The 18,567-nt window shown below is 41.5% G+C and overlaps 1 protein-coding gene across 3 annotated transcripts in view; it reads left to right on the top strand.

Moving 5' to 3' along the window:
• VWC2 (von Willebrand factor C domain containing 2) overlaps nucleotides 1–11,040 on the top strand; it is a 56,982-nt gene extending 45,942 nt beyond the window's left edge. For all 3 annotated transcript variants that reach the window (XM_040548588.1, XM_040548586.1, XM_040548587.1), the window contains exon 4: nucleotides 10,575–11,040. In XM_040548588.1, the coding sequence (XP_040404522.1) occupies nucleotides 10,575–10,726 (152 nt within the window). In that variant the 3' untranslated portion in view covers nucleotides 10,727–11,040. The remainder of the gene's footprint in view (nucleotides 1–10,574) is intronic.
• The last annotated feature ends 7,527 nt before the right edge of the window (nucleotides 11,041–18,567 follow it).

An 18,567-nucleotide genomic window follows, 5' to 3' on the forward strand; every position in this document is an offset into this window, starting at 1 on the left:
CATCTGTCCGGATGAAGCCATCACTGCTTCTCTCCATGTCTGAAGGCTGTGAGATGAGTGTCCCTCTGGAGTCACCTCTTCCTTGCCTTCGGCACACAGAGGGACAGGGGATGGCTGCCTTGGACTAGATCCCTCAATTTTAGGAAGCTAAAGCTGGGTGCCAAGCCACTTAGAGCCAGGCTGTCCAGCAGGGGGGATCCACGCCAGGCTTCCCCCAGGTTGCATCCTGGCCTCCTGTGGATGCAGAGCTGCTCAGGGGCACCCCTGGAAAGGAGGGTGCCCTTTCAGAGCATCGTGTTTGTTCGGTCCATGGTATTTTCTCTTCATCTTCCTGAGCGGGTACAAAATACAGTCTTTCCAAAGTAAACTGTCTTAGCGCTGTGTTTCATAACCACCAGGGGAAAATCATTAAAGTGGAAGAAAAGGTAGAATTATTGATTTAGCAGCATGGAAGCGTAGCATAACTTCTCCTTTGCTCATAAAAATACTGTGTTTTTTCTCAGCTGTGAAGTAATTTAGGTAGGTGCATCTTAAATTTCCCAAAGAATTTTTTCTTGGGAAAACCTAACATCTCTGTTAGTTACAGATACACATAATCTTGGCATCAAGTTAAAATGACCCACAATTACAACTGTACACCTTGAAAATTATCACAACTAAAGACAGTGGTAATTCACTAGGACTGGTGAGTAAACAGGTTCTTCATTTTCCATTCTGAATCCCATGCACTAGAACTGTTTTTCCAGTAGATTTTTGTTTGAGAAATACGGCTTTTTATTTCAGTGAATGAAGCTAAAAATGCATGGCAAAGGATGTTGTTAGAATCCATTATGTTTTAAATTGATGTATGACTTGCCAACAACTGTAAATATTTTTTTGGCATAGATCCATGTTGCTTCTCTCCCTGTAATAAAGGCTATTCTTTTTATCTATTCTTAGGAGGCAGATTTTTGGAAATACTGTAAATGAGAAAACTGGAAGTGGGAGAAAAAGTGGTCATCCTTCAGTATATATTAAAGGAAGCCTTTTGTGAAACTGTTTTGTTATACTTTAAATAAATCTTAGTCTACTTTGCTTTAGGACAGTTTTTCACCAGCGCCTTCTCTTTGCTTAAACTCATTCACTGCCTCCTGCACCACCTACTAGGAAAATTATGTAGTGTTAGCATTAATGTTACAGCTCTTGTCTCAAGAATGCGGTGGCAGAGGCAGAGAAGGCTGGTGGATGTCTGTCTGGAGTAAGACACGATGGGGAAATGCATGGCAGGCAGGGCCAGAATGTGTTTAGGAGTGTTTGTGGAGCACAGACAGAAGTGGAGTAACTGGGTCATGGAGAGAAGCTGCTGAGGGAAATACTGACAATGACTGAGATTACAGGTGCTTGAGGGGATGATGAGTAAAGTACAGTGGTGTCCTGAGTGGGGAAGTTTGGGTGGTAGAAGGTGACTGTGTTGTTTCGGCGGGGAATCTGTTGTGCAACTCCTGCTCCAGTCACACAGGCATCTTTTCAAAGAGATCATCACGGGCTAAAATAGTGCTTCATCGTACAAGTGTCCACAACTGAGCGATGACATGCATGTGCTGGAGTCAGTCTCAAAAGGGCTCTCACCTTTTGACATGCAACTCAAAGGAAATTGTTTAAGTGTGCACAACTCCATACATATATTCTAGAAACTGCCACAGGACAAGTCTCTGGGTATGAAGTTGACACTTCTGATGCTTCAGACCATTTATTTCTGTTATTGCACAAACTTTATTCCCTTTAAGAATCTGAACTTCTAATGCCTGTGTCTACAGCTAACCAAGTTTTGCACAGCTTGTCTGTGTGAGGTTACACCGCGAGTGGCATCTGTGACACCAAACTGCTGGTCCTCTGGTACAGCTGCCTTTTTCTAGTTTAGTCTGTGTCGCTTCAGTAGATTAACTGGAGACAGCCACCTCTGGGGAAACTGGACGAGGGACTAGAAATCTGTATGTGGAGACAAGCCCCTAAAAAAAAAAAAGTAACAAAAAAAGGCATACCAAACCCTTATAAAACACCTCATTTTGCAAGAGGACTAGGTGACTGGGAAAATTGACACAATCTGCTGTGACAGTCTTTCTGGAATTGAATACTCTAGACTCAGTATTTAGATGTAAATACTTCTCAGTAAGGAAAAACAACCTCAGATTTAACATTCAGGGTGTTTACTCTAAAGTAGGATTAAAAAAGTCTGACTCTTGACCAATGAAGTTTTGGTTTTGCTTTGATTGAATAATTCCTTGAAGCAATCAGTAACCATTGGTCATCCTTGTGTACATATTCTTACTCTCCAGTGGTTTATAGTGACTGGAAAAATACACTGATTTATATTCCACTTGATTGCCAAAGCAACATTACACTGTACTTCACTTCCATTTTAACTTTCAATTTAGTTGTAGTCTTTGGGGATTTTTCCGTAATAATTCTCAAGCACCCATTAGCATTCTGCATTTAGTACATTTGTCAGGATGCATGCAGTCCTGCGCCTTACCAGCTGGTTACTGTACACCTCTTGGTGACCTGACGAACCCGGCTGGTAGACTGTACGGTGAGCAGTGCTGCAGAGGTTTGTCTAATTAAAAGTGCTTTTAGTTCCAGCGTTTGCAACAGCACTCCGATGCGTTAAATTACTGGCCTGTAGCACACGCTTTTGGAAGTGCAAAGCCTATTTCAATCTGCATAATAGTTTTTTAGGATAACTTGCTCAGGATCTCTTGACAACGGCATTTCACACGGCTCTCTGAGTCTGAGGAACAGGCTGACGTGTCCCAGCAAGGCTGGCAAGGTTTGGCTGTGCAGCAGGGTGCACGGTCTTTCACCAGACCCCCGAACCTGACCAAGTCACTGGCGTGAAGGAACAGGTGAGATGGGGAAGGATTTGCCCCGTTAACACCACTGCTCCCGGCAGCCCCGAGCCTTTCCGTGTCAAAAGCATCCGTCATGCGTTTTCCCAGCACGCCTCTGATTTTCTCATCGCCTGGGTGGTGACTGAGTTGCAAGAAAGCTGAGAGCAAAATTGATACGCTGCTTGCTGGCTTCTAAGCGTTGATATAATTTGCTGTGAGATAGACACAATGTTCAGCTCATGTCTAATTGGTGCCAGTGTTGGGTGGAACACAATATCCCTTTACAAGCCGTAGGACTTCTGAAAATCGTTGTAAGCAGAGTATTAAAGTCCTTCCATATTTTCTCTGATAAAGGAAGTTGTTTGACGTAGTTTATTTTTGTGGCACTCAAACCCCCTATTTAATTGGGCCCTTTTATGCTCTGAGGCTTTCTGTTTGCCTCGTGCAGTATTTGATTGCAGAGTGTTCGATGTGCCTGAGCTGCTTTTTGTTCCGTACACAAAAAGCCAATATCTAAATTCCCTTTCTCTAAATACACGTGAAGATCCACGGGGACGGCACTGTTGTCAGGATTATGGACTGTTCCCTTCCTGCAAGCCATTTCTGTCTGTGCAAGAGTAATTGCACAGCCCTGTTCGCGGCAGCATTTTGCACTTTGCTTCCGTAGGTGCTAATGTCACTGCACAGGGCAAGGCAGTGGAGAAACGGACTTGGGAAGGGTCGCTGGTGGAAAGGATTGTCCCAGCGGCTGTGATTGCTGTGCTTCATGATCTGTTGAATTTTTGGACACTTCTCCCATTTCTAGGATTGGAGCCAGACCAAAGCATGATTCAGTAGTGCTCAGACGTATGATAAATTAAAAAGTAAACCGACAGAACGTGATCATATGCAGGGCTTGTGAGTCTCATAAGCAGAATATTAAAACCTAGCTGTAAACAAGATCGTAGCTTTTTTGCCTTCTGTATTAAACCACCCGCACACAGACTGCAGCGAGTGCCCCGGCTTAAAAGTGTTACCCCTTTCGTGGCAGGAGTGCCACTGAGGACACAGTCAGCCCGTTTTGTTACACAAGAACTTCATTCAGCTTCTTCTGGCTGTCCCCTTTCCACAGATGCTGTTGCACCCACCCTTCTAAATTACATGGCAAAATGCTGTTTTTAATTGTTTTGCCTTTGGCAGATTTTCTTGCAATCTGTCAGTTCCCTGTGCATCTAACAAAACATGACCCTAGAAAAGGGAGGGGGTTTATTATTCTTAAAAGCACAAAGGCTCTGTCTAGCGTGAACAAAACACTGCTTTTATGAAAGATAGCACATTATTCCCTGTCACAGCTAGGTAAAATAGCAAATGGATGAATACCTTTATTTTTATTCTCCCTGTCATATATACACACTTACTGGGAGTCTATTAAGATATTTGCCATGGTTCTCTGGCTGTCCGTATCTTAAGGTGCTGATAAGCCACAAGAAACTATTCATGGTTCTTCGGGGTCCCAAATTGCTCTTAAAATTGGGTCTACCCGAATCCTTCTTCTGTAATTGAAAACTCTCTTTTGGATTTGGTTCAGTAGCGTCCAAAGGTACCGAGACGAGTAAAAGGTTGTGCTGGACTGGGAGCCGTCAGCATACTGACAGCAGCAGGGGTGATGAACTTATTTTTGCCAGGGAATGAGAGGCACTGGCCACAGACTGCTTTTGCTAGCTGCTTTTTGTGCTTTATCTTCCAAGCTGAAGTTTCGCGGGAGATAGAGGCATTATATATATCCACACAAGAGGGAAACAAAATCAAGTCGGGGAGATACGGACCCTTTAGAAGAGATTAGAGCTTGGAAGGGCACAAAGTACGTGCAGATACCATCTGCAGAGGAGGTGATTAGATGTGAGAGGGATGAGGGAGGGAATGCCAGCACTTCAAAACCGGGCTGCTTCAGCACACTGCCGTGGATGGAGCAGCCGGGTTTTGGGGTGCTGTGCTGTGCTGGCACGCCTTGAAACACGGCTGGAATAGCAGTGGGAGGCAGTCAAGTGTTACTGCTGGAAAATGAAAGTTTTCCGTAACACAGAAAGGCAACAGGACAATTTCTCTGAAAATAATGAAGCATTTGTTTCTAGAAGTTTTATGTCTGATGTAAAACTGATAGTTTAATTAAAATACCAGCTTAACTTTGTCATCAGTTGATGGGATGATCAGGGAGAAGGGAACAGAACAGGGAGCACCTCTGGGACTGTAAAAGCCCATGGTGCTTCTGCCACTCGCTTGGGGTGGGCAGGGCTGGTCCTCAGAGCCCAAAAATGATGCAGGGGAATTGGCGGAGGGCTAGGGGAGGTCAGCAGGGGCGGCAGGGGGCAGGACTGGCCTCCTTGGTCTGCAGGCCTGCTGGTGGGACGGGTGGGAAGCCTGACGAAGGTCTACAAGATGAGGAGTGGCACAGCGGGTTGGGGATGGCTGTCATTGCCTCTCCCACTGTGGCAATTTGGGGAACCAAAGCCCAGGTAGCTGGCAGAAAGCACCAGGCAGTAAAAGAAAACTGTCTTACCCCGTGCGCAAGAGCTGTGGGCCTCCTTGCTACTGAGTGCAGTAGAAGGCTTTACAGGTTCACCAGGATTTTGGAGAGGCTGATCACAAAAAAGTCCAGTAATGACTACAAAGCACAGAGCAGCTTTTTACAAAGTCTCTGATTCAGAGAACTAGAAGCTGGGCGTGTATTTTAGGACCCGTGTTTGCTCTGTTCCCATGTACTGCCCTGCGCATCTTTTGGCTGCTGCGGTGTGGGTGAACCTCTGATCTCTCACAGCACAGCTATTTCTTCTGTGATGCTGTGGTTCTCAAGACTTCCCGGGCAAAGTGTAGGATCTGCCTTTTCATGTGGTAACTGTGGGAAATCTCTCTGTGAAATGTGAAAAACAAACAAACAAAAAAAAAAAACCAACATAGAAATAGTCGCTAAGCTAAATGTTGAGGTTATGTCCCTTACAAAGTGCTCTAATCCCCCAGTGATGAATGTAATATAACTATCAGGTCTTCTATCAGATACCTTAAAAGTGACCTATTGGACTGCTGCAAGGAGCTATTAAAAGGGCAGCTATTAGGGAGTTTAGTAAAAAACCCGAGCCCAGAGCAGTCTTACATCAAAGTGTTACATTGCAGAGGTTGTCACTGCACTTCTAATTGGCTAAAATTTGCCGTGACTTATTCTCCAGGCAAACACATTAACTTGCAGTTGAACAGATTCCTTTGTCCATAATTTGGTTTAATGCCCGATGAAAACAGTTGATTAAAACGTGATTTACCGAGTCACTGTATCTGACTTGTATTTTTGAACTAATAGGAAGATGGGCCTATGCAAAAGCAGGGGCAGGCTGCAGAGGGGCTAGGCACAGCTCTGCAGAGTACGGCTGTGCTTTTGTGGAAGGAGACGAGGAGGAGGAGGAGAAGCCTCCGACAGTCTCTTGCAAGGTTGTCAAGGTTACAGGTACTGTTGCTTCTGTAGGTGAGTGGCTTGGGCATTCTCTGTTGATAATTTGGATCGGCTGTTTTCTTCTGAGATAACAGAATTTGCATTTTAATTAAATTGTTGCATTTATCAACACTGAAGCGTAAAACACAAGTCACCGGAAGCTTTTCACAGTATCAGCATAAGGACTTTGGAAAAAAAAAAAAAAAAGACTCACAATTGTTGCATTTACCCCCCTAATATTTTTGAACTTTTTAAAATATTTAAGAGATGAGAAACCGTTTACAAATAAACTCTCGGTGCATTCACCACCGAATAGGCTCGCTCTCCTAGCTGCTTCGATCCCAATACAAATGTTGCTTTGGAAGCTAGGATTTGCCGTTTCAAGCAGGGGAAAACCTAGAGCCTCATTCCAATCTGGTGCTCAGTGTGATAATGGAGGATTTGCACTGAACCCGCTGCTTCAAGGCATCGCTGAAGCAGCAGCAGTTATGCCTTAGCCCTAGGAAAGAAATCTCTGTTGATACCAGCGTGGTGTAGCTCAAGCAGAGCCTGACAGCGCCAGGATATACTTTAGGAAAACAAATGATGTCGTGGTAGATTTCAGACTGTGCTTGGAATTGGTACAATATGTCATATTGAATTTTCTGCCAGATTTAAGAGTGATGCCGCAAGATCTTAATCTACTGAGAAGATGTGCAGCACCACGGACTTCCTCAGAGCTGTATACACATATGCAGCTGGGGATGTGGCCTGGGAGGTTTATACTATAGATCAAATGATCTCTAATAAGCTGCCGCTGCACGGAAGGAGGACCAGATGCGAAATTCGGGCAGAGAGGTGGTACCAAGGACCAGCTCAGAAAGCAGGCAGCCCGCTTTGTAGACTAGGGAGGAGAATCACTCTTCACTGCCCTTCCACCCCTAACATCTAGTCAGAAAATCCACCGCTGCTTTGGCATTAGAGCAGCCCCCCTTTACTTCGAAATGCTTTTCATGTGCTAAGTGAGATAGTTTTGCAGACTAAAACTCACAAAATGTCTTGCCCTTTGTGATGGGAAGCTGTTAACTCTTGCTAAATCAATATAAACTGCCCAGTTTTAAGTAAAGCAGAAGTTTCAGCAAATGCCATGCCTTCAGGGCAGCTTATCCACTTGGATAAGAGTTTGGAGGAGACACCTGCTTCTGTCTCTTCTGTCTCTCCCTCCTAAAGGAGAGTGAGCAAATGGCACTTTTTGATCTAAAACTAGCCCTCTTGTGCCCACTCTGCCTCCTCATCCCACTGCCTGCTTAAAATCTTCAATTTCTTGGCTTCCCCACAGTCCTCTTAGGCAGATGGAGAACGGCATCGTTAGCTGCTTCACTGACGTTGTCCCTCTGACTGGCAGCTCCTGCCTGGCCCTGCTGCCTTTCCCGGGACGGAGCCAGGGAAGGGCTGAGGCAGGCACAGGAACAGCTGGGGCAGAAGAAGAAGTCTTCGGGTTTGGAGGAATGGTACAAGGAGAGATGTGGAATTCTGTTTCAGTGTTTGGGCACTGTGTTGTACTGGCATTATGTGCATGGGGTTGCTGTAACACGGTTGGTTCAGCCTCTTCGTTGATGCCCTTTTCTGTAACGTTAACCACAACATCATGCATGCACAATATTGCAAAGAAAGAGATGAGGCAAGGATGCCAGTTGACTATTGCCAATCTGAGCACTAGACAGGATTTGCAGGTACAGTCATGATGGGTGCAAGTGCAGAACCAGAAAATTGCCAGTTTTCTGTAGAACGGTTGCATGAGACTAAAAAAATCTAGTTTGCTGGATTTAATGTACTTTGTTGCTGTCGTTTGGCTTTGTAGGGTCCCCTTCTCAAGTAGGTAGTTATTGCCCTTTTGTACATTTCTGAACACATTTCCCAACACATATTAAATAGTTTAGCAATTTAGGGCTAACTTGTTTTATCTTTACATTTAATAACTTTTTAATTTAGGAAAGACTGTCACGCACAGCATTAAAGTACTGCTGGTAGTGAGTGGAGGCATTTGCATTCTGAATCCTCGTGATTTATATTACGTGTGTTGCACGGTTTTTACTTCATTCCCTGTCTGATTTTTATAACCAAGTATAGCCTGTAACATTTACTTTCCCAGAATGAAATAAATCCTGCACATGGCATTGACATCACTTACGTTCCTCTTGTGCCTTTTAAATAGTGTTTAAATTTCAAGCGGTCTTGTAGGTCTCGGACAAATTCTCCATGGAAAATGGATTCCACTTTTAGTGTTTTAACTCTTTGTGCTGTACAGCTTTGTACACCAGGAGGCTATCGCAGGCCAGTTTGCAAAACACTCAGGTGTCGTTTTCTAATGGGAGGGCGAACCCATCTACGGATGGAAGAAAGCTTATTATGCACAAGAAGGTACCGTAGTTAGCTGAAACATCATTATATAGATTAGATTAGAGTAAGATTAGAGTAGGATCTCATTAAACTCCACTGAGTACAGTGTAGTTAATTAATGGTTCTGCTTTACCTCAGTTGAAGGATTCGGCACCTCCTGGTGCGCAGAGGGGCCCAGACATGTGTCTTTCCCCCTGCCCTGCTGAAGTCCTCCTCCCTGTTTTGTCCAGCCCAGTGACGCTTTGCACGGGCAGACTGAGGGGCCACAAACAGAAAAGCACCACAGTAAGGTTAGGGGAGTAAAGCAGGTAACTTTACCTGAGATGTGCTGTGTTGAAATCTGTATTTGCTATCCGTTCTGCTTCCAAAACCTCGAACAGATGAGAAGCCACCCAAAATTACAGGACAAGCCACATGTTAGAGGTATTCCTCAACATTCAGTTCTAAAACAAAATGCTGCCTTAAATATTCAGAGAATTCTTGGGTACAATCAGGTGAACCAAACTTCTGCAAGCCTTGCAGGTCTCTTCCGTAGAGGGGTAACTCTTCGGTGAGGAAGGGCCTTCGCTGCTGTCAGTTCGCATCTGCCTCTCAGGCAGCTTCATCAGTGCACAAACACGCCATCTGATCCGAAGAGAAAACTATTATAATTGATTTTTGAGCTGTGTAGTTTCTGCTTTAAAATGTACAGCTTGCACCTACCTTTGGTTTTCAGAGAAAACACTTAAAAACAAAAAAGCTTTAGAAGCTGCAACCACGCTGTTTGGCTTAGTTCTGACAGCAGATCCCTGGCAGCGGAAGGCTGAACCTCATCTATGATTTATTTACTAGCATGGCAAGCAGCTAGACAGTTGACAGGCTTTTGGCACACCCATATTCTGTCAAGAGTTTCAGCTGTATCACGTCAGTATACGCTAGCCCATGCTGTGTGTCCTGTCCTGGTGGTTGGTGGTGCCAAAGTGCTGCTAGATAGCCAGGCTCTGCCCAAGCCTGGTCTGTATTTGGGGAACAGCAGGACCAGTTCCTCTGAGAACATGCATGGATACGAGGCAATTTATGGGGTTTAGTTATGCTTTACAAGTGTGTGTTGATATTCAAGGCAGAAATACTTTTTTTTTTTAGGAGAACTGTAGGTAATACAGCATGTGCAGCCATCAGCAGCGATGTGAGGATGTCACCTTTTGAAGGAATCAGATTTGTCTTGTGAACACTGTGCCGGTGGCTTGTTCTCCCTCCTGGTCCTTGGAAATTAAGTTATTTTGGTGTACTATGAAAATAAGTGTTTGTAGACTTGCTGACTTATATAAAATGAATGCGTCATTTTATACCTGAAAAGAGACTTTATTCAGAAGAGGCCGGAGCTATTCAGTTCTGGTGGAAAAAAAGCCAATTTTCTCATGAAATGGAAAATAAACTAATCTGATACTTTGACTACTACATGAAATGCAGTGTATATTTTGAATGGGGAAAAAGTAATAACATTTATAATCCGCTCCCTAATAGCCTACAGTAGCACTACTTCATTGTTGACAGCCAGATTTTTCTGTCGCTTAAACGTGTATTCAGCTATCTGGCCAGTCTGTGCCCAGGTGCTGTCGTACATGGGTGTTTTGTACGAGAGATTTATTGCACCTTCACTTGCAGAAGGTAGGACAGCCCGTGCTGAAAACCAGAGGAAAATCAGAATGTAGCCAACTCAGAAGGCAGGGTTTCCTTATTCTCTTTGCACGATGCTCACGTTTGTTTAATGTGTCCAGTGTTACTGACTTTGTGTTAAGATTTTCAGGACTTGAGACAAACTAAGCTGGGCTGGATTTGCTGGATTGCAGTATGCTATGGGCATCACATAATAAACTCTTTCCTTTTTTTAGGCCCGAACTGCTTTGCAGAAACCATTGTCATTCCAGCAGGCCGAGAGGTGAAAACTGATGAATGCACTATATGTCACTGTACTTACGAAGAAGGCACTTGGAGAATTGAACGACAAGCTATGTGCACTAGACATGAATGCAAACAAATATAGGAAATCTACCAGTCAAAGTACTTTCGTGGTTTTTATAAACTGTCTCACAGCAGTGAGCACCCTAAGTGACCCAGGGAAATCTGAATGAGAAGATTCTGGTGAGGAACAAAGATTAGACTATTGATATTTTGCTTTTCAAAGTAACATAATACTGCAAGAGAAGGAAGTGCATATATTTAAAAAGTTTGGACATAAGAATACTTGTCTTAATAAATGTGTTATTTTCACAGTGAGTACACTAAAATACACTCTATAAATTATTCTATGTATTTCTATAATGCCATTATAGAGCTTAAAATAAATGTTTTATATAGACAATACAGATTAAAGTACTGTATCATTGCCTGTCCTGTTGTATACATGCACCATGGCTAAAACGTTACACTTCTGTTCTAGTTTTATAATTTTTTTTCTTTTCTCATTTTGTTTTGGTTTTTGTTTGCTTGTTTCAGTGGGCCAGGAAAGAGCCAGTTTGCAACAAAGTTTTGACATTCTCACTCTTGAAAAAAATGTCTTAAAATATGCTTTTAGAGAATATATGCTCACATATGAGTACTGCTGTAGTATGAAAGCTGGCCAGCCTTGTTCAAGTGGTACGTATTTCCTGATCCACAGTTGAGATAACTCGGAGCAGTGGGTTATATGAACTGGTTTCTTATAGCTGTTGCTATAAAAATTTAATCAGACAAAATCATTTTCTAATACTAAGTTCAGACATAAGACATTACAGCAGGGCACATTGCTCTGTGACATAAACAAAACAGCCTCGCCGAGCTGGTGGAAATGAGGTAAGTAAGCAGGTGGCATCGTTAATGTCATGCATAATGGATGTGGCAAAGTGCAGCTTGGATGGGCTATGGCAGCCAAGCACTGGCATGGCTGCACATTGCAAATCCTTGGATTTGCAGGAGAGCTGGTTCAGAGTTGCACCATCCCCTAGACCCTGCTCTTGATACCTTGCTGGTGCTTGTTCAGTATTTTGATTCAATGTCAGTCTGTCTGTCCGTCTGTACAGGGTGTGTGACACTGTATGTTGAAGAGAGAGGTTTTGAGCCAGCTCTTTGAATCCATCACAGGATTTGTAGCGCAGAGGCTGACCCTGACGACATGTGAAGTGAATCACATCTCCCCACTTCAGCCATTAACAAGCCTTGTTTGGATTCATGTTGGTTTTAATTTAGTTTATCTCCAACTCCTGGACTGCATCTGCTTTGAATACCTGTTAAGACAATGGCTCAAGAAAACACAAGCATGGGTGCTTACTTTTAAGCTTTTGCTAGAGGGAAGACTTAATGATTCAATACTGTAAAATGAATAATGTTGCTTGAATTCCCATTTACCCCTTGCGACTTACTGCCGTGCTGTAACCTATTTTCCATGTTTGCATCCATACCCAGTGTCAATTTCTGTTACTACTGAAGACCATGGGAGCGTTGCCAGGGACTTCAGTTGATCCCAGTTCTCTCCTCAAGTCTGTGTTTTTAGTGTGTGTCTAACATGTCTTCATCGCCTACTGAAGTTGAGTATCCGCACGGCGCTGAGAAGGTGCCAAGAGCAACGATTTTCTTCCATGGAGATCTCCTTGAGACGAGCGGAGGTACCCATGTAGGAAGCCACAGTGCAACATGGGTGAGAGCAGAGGTGGACTTGCAGCTCAGGGTGGGATTCCTTTCCGAAGTAGGCTGGTTAGTGTCTCCTTAAGAGACACATGTTTTCAGTGAAACTATGAGAAACTTGAAATTGCCTGTCTTTCAATGTATAGCCAATAATGTTTGACTTTTTATTAATCTCACCTTGGACTAGTTACGCTTTGCTTCTCCTTCACTGAAGCTCTTCTTAGGCTTTATGCTGTGCCTCTATGCTTGAATTCATGTCCTTTTGGGAAGTTCTGTCTTTACTGAAGTAGTGAGTACAAGGTTAAAGGATATTTTAGTGTGTGTTTCTAGTGTAACTTTTATAACTTTTCTATTGCATATTTTTCCAAAGGATTTTTCCATCTTTCAGTCCTGATACCAGCATATTCATATCATCTTTAGTGTTGATCCTTTCCCATTTGATACGGAATTTCTTAGGCAAATTCATGTTCAGAGCCAGCTCTGTGGGTGATTTCTTGAAGAGATATTTTGAGATATAATCAATCAATCTTTCTTTTTAAGGTATAATCTTCAAGTCTTTTGAGATTCAGATTTTTTTATTTTTTTTAATAGGTAGCAAGATAAAAGCTGTAATGAGCTTTGGACCTTCTGTATGCTAAGGTCATTGGCCACATCCCGCTTTGGCCTGTAGTATTACAACAAGAGCCTTTTGGCCATTCCTGATGATGAGGAAATGGGCTGAGTGACTCTTCGTGGGCAGATGTGACCAGGCTCACCCAAATGTGGAACCAGAGATTGCATGCAGTAAGCTCAGTGAATAACCCACTCTGTGCTACAGGTTAACCCCGGCAGGCAGGTAAGCACCGCACAGCCTCCCACCCACTGCCCCCAGTGGGATGGGGGAAGAGGAAAGGAAGAGCAAAAACAAGGCACGTCATGGAGCAAGATAAAAATCATTTAATAAGTGAAGGAGAAGTAGAAGAAAAAAAGGCAGAAAACAAAGCAAGTGATGCAAAGGCAATCACTCACCACCTCCCAGAGGCAGACTAATGCCCAACCAGCTCCTGAACAAAACCTGCCTAAACCTCGCTCCTCCCCGTTTTCATTGCCCAGTGTGGTGTTGTATGGTATGGAATATCTCTTTGGTTAGTTTGGGTACCTGCCTGGCTGCGACCCTTCACAAACTCTTGCGCGCTCCCGATCTCATTCACTGGGGGAGCAGAGTGAGAAACAGAGCAGGCCCTGACACTCTGCAAGATCTTTTCAGCAATACCTAAAACATAGCATGTTACCAACATTGTTTTGGTCACATATCTAAAACACAGCACCATACAAGCTACTGTGCAGGATAACCCCATCCCAGCCAGACTAGTGATACTGTCAGCAACCCCAGCACACAGACCCCAAATGACCCAAAGAGCCAAGCTCCCAACAGGTGGCTGCACCAAGCAGCTCGTGGGCCTTTGGCAATGGTGTTCGAGAGCGATTTGCAACCCATTTCATACTGTTACTTCACAGAGACAGACACTTGAAACAGAAACCTTCCTCTCTCTTTGTAGGAGTGGAAAGTGAAAATATGGAAAAGATTTAAATTTGAAAAATAGCCAATATAGGATGCAGTTAGAGACCATCCACCTTTAAACTCATTTGATCTCCAAGTGAAAAAAACAGATGTGGTGGCCATGTGTATTTATCTAAATGTTATGGCTTGGTCAAGTAATATAGCTACTCATATTTAACCCTAAAAAATGAGTAAAGCCATCTGCATCAGAACACTGTTTCCAGTGAGCCAAATTGCAGACAACACTGGCTGACCTACTGAGACATTCGTCTGACAACAGAGTAAAATGAAAAAAAAAAATCAAAATGAAAATAATTATTGGAAATTTTACATTTATTTATAAAGTTAAGCAAGTACGGTGCATGTTAGTGAAATAAAAAGCTGTTATAAATAAACAGTTTTTACAAAATAAAGCTAAGTTTTCTGGCTTTTGAGTATATTGTCCAAAAGGAGCCACACCTGAAGCCCAGGAACTCAGACATTTTTTTGTTTCAGTGCAAACATACGAGGATTATGTATCTGAATTTTTCCACTTTGCAGGTGGTTGTGTCCATAAAAGCCGAATTCCAGGACACACTGATAGCTCATGAACAATTTTGTATTTGAAGGTCTGTTGCCTGAAAAATGAATATTCTTCTCAGATGTGCTTATGTAGCTGCATTGACATGAGTATGAGATTTCTGCTTCCACTTCACTTGCTTCTGCTTATTTCCCAGTTGAAATCATGCCAAAGTATTCTTTTTTGGCTCTGGCCATTTTTGTAGGAGTGCACTAAACATGAATTTGGCTTCAAACCTGAGTAAGTAGGTGCCTGAAGAGATGATATTCTAGATGGTTTCAAGTAATTATAAAATTGCAGGTAGTGTGCAACGATAGTATTTATACTACTCATTTAAACCACAAAAAGGAAGTGCAGGTAATCACCTAAAAACTTGGGCAAGATTTTATAGGGAAAATGAGAAAAGAAGTGAGATATGAAACAGAGAAACTGAACATGACAGTGGGAATGTAAAAGAGGGAAAAACCTAACTACAATGTCATAAACGTGTTTTACAGGGAGATTTTCAAAGCATATCTTAAGTAAATAAGAAATGTAGTTGGGCATAAATTGAAATATAGGAAATTCAATTTGGAAATGAGAAAGAAAATCTTAGTGTAAAGGAGCCTGATACTGAAAGATGTTGCACAGATGGGTTGTGGAGTCTCCACCTGTGAAAATGTTCAAAACCCAAGTGGACGCAGCCCTGAGCAGCCTGCTGTAGCTGGTCCTTCACTGAGCAAAGAATTGGAGTAGGTGATCTCCAGAGGTGCAAAATTGAAAGCCAGATTAAAATGAAATTTAATTTAGCTCTTTAATACAAAAAAAAAAAAAAAAAAGTATGATGAAAGGTTCCACCTTGGAAAACAGTCTCTTCTGTTCACATATGGCCTAATAGAACCATAGAACCATTAAAGTTGGAGAAGACCTCCAAAATCATCTGGTCCAACCATCACCTTCTCACCATTGTCACCCACTAAACCATGTCCCTAAGCACCAGGTCCAACCTTTCCTTGAACACCTCCAGGGACGATGACTCCACCACCTCCCTGGGCAACCCGTTCAATGCCTGACTGCTCCTTCTGAGAAGAAATGTCTCCGCATTTCCAACCTGAACTTCCCCTGGCGCAACTTGAGGCCATTCCCTCTAGTCCTATCAGTAGTTACCTGTGAGAAGAGGCCAGCCCCCAGCTCCCCACACCTTCCTTTCAGGTAGTTGCAGAGAGCAATAAGGTCTCCCCTGAGCCTCCTCTTCACCAGACTAAGCAACCCCAGTTCCCTCTGCTGCTCCTCACAGGACTTGTGTTACAGGCCCTTCACCAGCTTCGTAGCCCTGCTCTGGACACACTCCAGGGCTAAACTATACTGTCAAGATTTGTAAAGTATTTTATACTACTTTTTATAGTAACTTTTGTATCTAAACTATAATACATATAATCCATAATATATAGGAGGCTTTTAAAGACACATATTATTTAATGATCTAATATAATCCAGCTGAACACCCCATTTATTTCCCTTATCAGCCAATGAATTTTTTTTTCACAGCCTACATTACCACAGGATTTCTGTCTACAAAAATACACATTCTGCCCTGTATTCCTGCTGCATTTAGAAACAAAATACAAACTGGGGAGACAGCATTGAACTGAGTATCACAGACTATTTTCCTGGCTATCCAAGAATTCAAATTATTCATCACTTTTTGAATTTGTTCAGTTTTTAGAAGACAGCCACTCCTCAGAGCCCCCCTTCCTCTCAGGAATCATAACAGAGAGAAAATAAATACAACCTACTATGTCTTTCCAATCGCTTGTATATTTTATGACTCTTTCATTTTATATCCTTTTAAAAATATGTAGAGGAAAAATCCAAACATGCATGTCATTTATCAGTTACAGAGAAGTCAAAAATTTTTATTAATTAATCAGTAATAGAAAAATATTTACATAATTAGCAGCACAAAAGCTAATGTTTAAAAACAATCAGCTGTCAACTTACCAGAAATGTTGTTATATTCATATTAGGTTATTTTTGTGCTATTAGCTAATAGTAATGCTATTTCTGTAACATGTAAGTTTTCTAATTTTAAAAAGACCTTTATTTTTAAGAAATACGCTGCATAAAAAAGCTATTGTTGAAAAGAATAGGCAGAATATAGTAATGGAATAGCAAGTTAGTCTTCTTGAAGTAAATGTCCACAATGTATCCATGGTAAATGTTGTTTGCCACTTATATCAGGTCAGCAATCTTCTTGTCAATTTAGAGCTCAGGATGATAGCCCACTTCATGTTTCTTTGGCAAAAGGGGAAAAATATCACGTATAACAGTAAACACCCCAGTTTCTGCAAATTATAGAGCACTGCTGCAGATTTTGTACAAACTGCAGGAACATCTCCAAAAGTGGAGTATGCCAAGTATTTCTGCATGCACGGATTTTACCTTGTTGGAAAGAGGTGAATTAATGGAAAGCTTTTAAAATAGGAATGCATATATCAGTTCATAGACAGTATGGAAAAACAGCAAACATATAGCAGATGTAACATGATGAAATGAAAGTAGGTTTTACATTCAATAATTTTGAGAATAGAAAAACAAGTACAACTTTTTTTCCATGGCTTTATATGCAAAGAAATTTCTTTCTTCTGTCTCCAACCATACAGGAGGGTAAACCTAAAATATTTTAGCAATGAGAGATGTATATTTGTATATATACAGCATGTATACATTGACAAATGAAAATTCTTTTCTTAAGACAGCATAAATCAAGAGTAATTTAGACATCTGGGTCAATACTGTTAACTGAGATCAGGATTTGTTCCACAGAATACAGGTATAATAAAGCATCTGAACTTGGCTGCAATCAGTGAATGAGAGAGAACATTCACAAAGATCATTTCAAGTGCTTTTCTTTGTAACAGGCAGAGTTAAAGGCAAACCCATATCACCACTTATTTTACTTTTTCCAGCAGGTCATAAAGGGTGTGTGAACTTTGGGAATTAAAGTGAATTTCACTTATTGGGAGGACCAAAAGATACTGTTTCTGTGCTCTGCTAAAATGCATAAATGTATGCTTAGTGAAGAAAGTCAAATTTGGTATGTATATTGCCCCAATTAAAAAGCACATCATTTTTATTATTCTCCCTCAAAGTACAGATACAATTCTATGAATGCCTTTAATTGTTGGAATGGTTGAAGATTGCTGGAAAGCCAACCAGAGCTTTCTGTTTCTGAAGTGCAATAGAAAGGTAAATATATAAAAATGTCAAAATGCTGCTTAATTTATATTTCTATTGCCTTAAAAAATCTGCATTCGAGAAGGTAGTTCTCAAATTAATTTGCTGCCCATACTGTAGGAAGCTCCATGTGCTTTTATTACTTGTTATGTTGTGGGTTTTTTTTTTATGAAAACGAAGTCCCTATTTTTGCAAAGGCAATACTGCATAACATGCTTTCTCTCTAGCCATTAGTAATTCAAACTAATGCTAACTAATTTAGTGCTGTCATGATTGGGAAATTGTGGAGATAACATACGGATGGATGTGCAGTGCTTCAATCTAATGTAATGACCCTTCCCATTTGCGGCCTGTTTATTTCTAATTACCAAATGAAAATAAGGAATGGGTGGCCTTCAGTCATTCTGTGGATTACAGTTAAATAGAGTTTAATTTCCTAACTAACTGCTAAATGTTTTTTTTTAACGTGCTTTTCCCCAGCTATTTGTTTTCAAATGACATTTGATAAAAATAGCTATTTTATATATTCTGCTAGTTATGCTGTTTATACTAATGTTCAAGCAGTAAACAGTGTCACTGTAGAATCCTAGTAATGTTTTTTTCCATTTTTCCAAATGCCTTAGTTGTGTCTGTTTTATATAAAATTTACTGTAGTTCACTCAAACTGGAAAAGCAAATCATAGTCATATTAGTTACTTTAAATGTGTAGGTTTCGTTTTTCATGTCCACATCAAAATATACGTGGAGCTTCACGCTGTCACATAAACAGTTTATTAGTGGGATGCTTTACATCTTTAATATCTTTATATTATATCTTTTTAGCATCTTTACATGATATGCCATATTTAAAAATTACTTCTTAATAGTAGCACAGAATTTTTTAGTCCTTTTTTGAGAATACAATACCTGA

This window comes from Cygnus olor, chromosome 2 (assembly GCF_009769625.2).
Source record: "Cygnus olor isolate bCygOlo1 chromosome 2, bCygOlo1.pri.v2, whole genome shotgun sequence".
NCBI lineage: Eukaryota > Metazoa > Chordata > Aves > Anseriformes > Anatidae > Cygnus > Cygnus olor.